General features: G+C 44.4%; 1 protein-coding gene across 1 annotated transcript; it reads right to left on the bottom strand.

The window, feature by feature from the left end:
• Positions 1-1,836: 1,836 nt before the first annotated feature.
• Positions 1,837-5,111, bottom strand: LOC110959779 (uncharacterized). The gene has a single exon (XM_022206754.2). It carries the CDS (start codon positions 5,027-5,029, stop codon positions 2,285-2,287), a length of 2,745 nt encoding a protein of 914 aa, XP_022062446.2. The 5' UTR covers positions 5,030-5,111; the 3' UTR covers positions 1,837-2,284.
• Positions 5,112-5,311: the final 200 nt, after the last annotated feature.

Here is a 5,311-nt window from a genome sequence, read left to right on the forward strand (position 1 = left end):
GATTGGTTTGGCTTTGTTTGAGTGAATGGAACAGTGGTCTTTGGAGATGCAGGAAGGTCAAAACAAGATGTGCACTTAAAATGACGGTGTGCCTTGAACTTGAAACCCCTCAAACTGGCAGAAGGAGCATGACTGAAGAGCTGACTGTTGGTTGGGATCTTGTTCATGGGTGACGAAATAATGGAGTGTGAGATAGGCAGGCGGCTGTACTGAACTATCGTGATGAGGAGGGAGCTGAGCCAGAAGACAAAGTTCTTGATTTACCTTTCAATCGACATTCTAACTGTAACCTATGGTCATGAGCTTTAAATGGTGATGGAAGAGCGAAATAGTGCATACAAGAGGCGAAATGAGTTTTCTCCATACGTTGGCTGGGCATGGTCTTTGACACAGGGCGAGGAACTTGCCATCTGAAGGGAGTTGTGGGAGAGTTGTTGCTCTTTTGCGTCAAAAGGAGCCTGTTGAGGTGATTCAGATGACTGATTTGGATGCCTCTTGGACGACTTGTTGGCATGGCCGATGAAGATTATGTGCCACTGGCATCTTTGCTGGGAATTTAAGCAGAAGGATGACAGGGGTATGAAGCTAGGAGAAAATAATGTTGTCAGAAGTTGGTACTGTTTACCTTTGTTTTCAGCTCAGTAGCAGGTAAAGTCTTTCTCTTTGCTTTCTGAAGAACTGCAACGGTCGAGTCGGAGATTTGGTGTGAAGGGAAGTCAGAGCATCTGTCTGGAGTGTAGAAGTGCGCTGCTCTTTTCTGGATGCAGTGGCTTCTCTGGATGATAGCCTGCTTCAAGAATTAACGCTGGAGCAGTTACATTTTGGTATTCCCTGGTTGTAGCCGGGTCTGGATGAGGAGTGTCTGCTGCACTGAAGAATGGAGAGAGGAGTTCTGATTGGAGTCGTCTCTTTGGGATGGATGATGTGGTTAATGGTGTTTCTGGGGCAATCCCCTCTTCTCCAGGGCCTCGTTTTGAATTAGACTGATTGGCGTGGAGGAGACCTGGAGATTGTCTGAATGTTTCCTCATGGACGGCTGATGGATGGGTGGTTTGTGGTAAGTCAGAGTTTCTAAAACTTCCAGACTACCAGTATGGCTGAGTGATGGCGTGTGTTGCTCCATGCACGAAAAGCCATAATGAACATGAGGGAAGGGCAGATTGGTATATAAAGGCACACAACAGGAAGGAGTGTGATTGAGGTGTGGTCCTGCTCATGAACCTCAGCTAAAAATGTTACCTTCATTTAAAGCAAAGAGATTCAAATGTTTATTCAGGTCTGCTGCAGTGACTATTGCCTCTCAACTCTAACATAAGATTTGTTTGTTTTAGAATTAATTTAGCAGAAAGAACTGAACTAAACAGTCACAATTTATCCACTTCCAGCTGTTCAAGCATGGCAGGCTAGCACAGTTCAAGATACACTGCAGCTCTTTCACTCACTGTTGTAGTGGTTAGTTTTCTGCAGTATATAGTGTGATTTTACAGGAGCTTTAAATGGCAAAAAAACATCAGATGTTAACTCTAAGACCTTTATTCCACTAACCTGAAGATAAACACACAGACAGCAGCAGACACCCACGCGCACATAGTTATTGCTGTTACACTACTTTTCTAGCCTGCAGTACTGTGCTTGAAATTGTCTACATACTGTATATCCTAGGTCTACGTATTCTTTTATTACACACAACTGCCAAACATACACACTATTGCTAATGACCAATTCAGGCTTCCCACATCCATGTGTCCACAAAGGTACTTGTGCTGTCCTCACAACACGTACCTGTGTGCTGTTATACAGCCAGCGAACCTTTCAAAAAAGACTCCGTACGCCGGGTTTCCTTTTATCAGCTTTATGGAGTCTTCTTGAAGCCAGTAATCGGCAAATGGTAAAAAGACTTTGGTTTTCTCCAGGTTCAACAGTACAGAACAAACCTACTCTCTCACAAAGTTTTTCTTCCCAGTTGTATAAAACAAAGATCCTCTCTATCAGAAATGAACACCCACTCTGTGGTAAAAAAAAAGAAGAAAGTAACAGAGATCCTCAATAAAGAGACGTTTCACTCTGGCTCTGATGACAGTTTCTGAAAATCAAATTCAAACAACATATCTAAACACAACTCATCCGACTCATCAGTCATCAAACTCTTAACATCTTAAAGCAAAAGGCATAACACTCCCCGCTTGATATAATCACATTATATCATTATAAATCTCCAAATAACACACATCCAAATAACCACATTTGCATAACATTAATATCATCCCACATGAAATTGAACACCTTACTCAGTCTCTGACAGCAAAATTACAATCTCTGAGATAGGCCTTAGAAATACCTTCGCAGTCCCTCCTTTTACAACTCGCACTTCTACTTTGCGAACTTTTTTGTCACTGCTGGGTAGAGTTTTCACCACCAGTCCCATAGGCCACTCATTTCTGCTTACTTGAAGGTCCTTAAGCAGAACTACATCTCCTTCTTTGACATTCCGCTTGCTGTCAGTCCATTTTCTGCGTTTCTGTAAGGTAGACAAATATTCTCCCTTCCACCTTTTCCAAAATGTCTCTGCTAACTGTTGAACTCGTTTCCACTGTTTCCCAAACAACTGTCCTGAAGAGAAGTTTCCAGATGGAGCAGAAACCGTGCTTGACTTTTGTGTGAGTAACATCGCTGGAGTGAGTATTGTTGGACAGTCTGGATCGGTTGATATTGGGACAAGAGGCCTCGCATTTAGGATAGCCATTACCTCTGCCATGAATGTGCTCAAGACCTCGTGGGTGAGACGTGTCTGAGTGTTCTTTAATAACATGGCATCTAAGATACGCTTGGACACCCCTATAAGCCGTTCCCACGACCCTCCCATATGGGGTGCGTGTGGAGGGTTAAGTGTCCATGAGCATCCCCTCTCTTGCAGGTATCTTCCTACTGCTTTGTCATCTGTGCCTAAATCCAATTCCTTACAGGCTCCAACAAAATTAGTCCCTCTGTCTGAGTACAGGAGCTTTGCTGGGCCGCGAATGGCAAAAAGCCTTCTCAATGCATTTATAAAACTATCTGTGGACATTGTTTCAATCAGTTCAATGTGAACAGCCCTGGTTGACATACACGTAAAGAGGACAGCCCACCTTTTGTTCTGAGCACTTCCACCTCTAGTGCGACGCGTGACAATGGACCATGGGCCAAACACATCCACACCTACGGTGGTGAATGGAGGCTCCGGAGTCACACGGCCTGCGGGCAAATCTGCCATTTTTTGATTCTGAAGTTCACCTCGCAGCTTGCGGCATGTGACACAGTTGTGTATGACAGAAGACACAAGACGTTTTCCTCCAACTATCCAAAAACCAGCACCACGGACAGCTCCCTCTGTAATGTGCCGGCCTTGATGAGCTGAGCGTTCATGGAAGTGTCTCACAAGAAGCGTGGCAATGTGGCTGGCAGAAGGTATAATCAAAGGGTGCTTCTCACTGTCTGTGAGATCGGCAGAGGAAAGGCGTCCACCGACTCGTAACAGTCCTTCTTTGTCAACAACTGGACAGAGTTTTTTGAGTGTGTCATTTTTGTAGTTCATCTGTCCTTCTTTCATCCCTTTGAATGTCTCTTTGTATGCTTCCTGCTGGACTGACTTAATGACAATATTTGCAGCTTGAGTGAGTTCTTTGCTGTTTGTATGTTCTTTGAGACTTTTCCATCCTCTTTGTCCATTTGAGTTCTGTTTGAAGGACGTAGCAACATGAATGAGTCTGGCTACTGCTCTACATAACACTGTCCAGCTTGAAAATCTTTTGAAACGTTCTGAACTCAACTGTGACTCTGTCGCTGCAGTAATCAATATTTTGACTTCAGGTCGTATCTCTTTGTCATTTTCAGGTTCAACCAGTAGGTACTGACTGTCTTGGTGTAATTTATCGATACTGTCTGAATACAGAAAATTTGGGCCTTTGAACCAGTCAGTGTTTTTAAGCTCACCTGCTGGGACTGATCTAGTTGCACGATCAGCTGGATTTAACTCAGTTGATACGTAGTGCCACTGGTCAGGTCGTGTGGATAGTCTAATGCGTGCGACACGATTGGCTACGTACATGTGGAATCTTTTGGAAGAGTTGTGTATGTACCCCAACACGATGCGACTATCAGTGAAAAACTTTACATCCTCTATTTTCATGTCTAACTCTTCCTTAATCGACTCATACATTTCAACTCCGAGTACGGCCGCACAAAGTTCAAGCCGCGGTACAGTGTGAGCAGGGCGAGGAGCGAGTTTAGACTTCCCTAGCACAAAACCTACATGGTATTGGCCATTGCTGTCTACAGAGCGCAGGTAAGCTACAGCTCCTATTGCTACAGTAGAAGCATCTGAGAAGATGCAGAGTTCGTTACTTCTCATTTCTCTAGATGAGCCCGGATTGTAACATCTTTTGATCTGCAGGTCTTCGAGAGCTTTTAATGAATTTTTCCATGCGACCCACACCTTCTCCTTTTCTGGAGGAAGTGGTGTGTCCCAGTCCCTTTCTTCAGATGACAGTTCCCTGAGTAGTGCTTTGCCCTGCATGATTACGGGCGCAGCAAAGCCTAAAGGGTCAAACAGACTATTTACAGTTGACAGGACTCCCCTGCGCGTGAATGGTTTTACCTCGTTTGAAACCCGGTAAGTGAAACTGTCAGTCTGTAAATTCCAGCAGAGCCCTAAGCTTCTCTGAACTGGGAGAGGGTCTACTCCGAGCTCTAAATCTTTTAACTCTTTTGCCCGGTCTTCTACGGGAAAGGCTTCCATGACTTGGTTACAGTTAGAAGCCACTTTATGGAGTCTCAGGTTGGACGCGGCTAACATGTCTCTTGTCCTTCTCAAAAGCTCGACAGCCTCTTCAGGCGTGGCCACCGATGTGAGTCCGTCATCAACATAAAACTGTCTCTTAACGAAATGTTTTGCATCGGTGCCATGTTCTCGCTCACCTTCTTCTGCAGCCCGTCTCATACAATAAATTGCAACAGCGGGTGACGGACTGTTGCCAAAAACATGAACTTTCATTCTGTACTCGATCACGTTTTTTGTCAAATCGTTGTCTTGGAACCATAGGTAACGAAGATAATCTCTGTGGTCTGTGCACACTTCAAAGCAATAAAACATCTGTTCAACATCTGCAGTCAAAGCTACGGGTTCCTTCCTAAATCTCAACAGAACTCCTACTAGAGAATTATTGAGATCTGGTCCACTAAGAAGCACCTGGTTTAGCGAAATGCCCTCATACTCCGCATGTTATGGCCCTCACAGACTAAAAAAAAAAACACACAGGCTCAATAGGGGAGAGAG

The sequence above is a fragment of the Acanthochromis polyacanthus genome, chromosome 6 (genome assembly GCF_021347895.1).
Source record: "Acanthochromis polyacanthus isolate Apoly-LR-REF ecotype Palm Island chromosome 6, KAUST_Apoly_ChrSc, whole genome shotgun sequence".
Lineage (NCBI taxonomy): Eukaryota > Metazoa > Chordata > Actinopteri > Pomacentridae > Acanthochromis > Acanthochromis polyacanthus.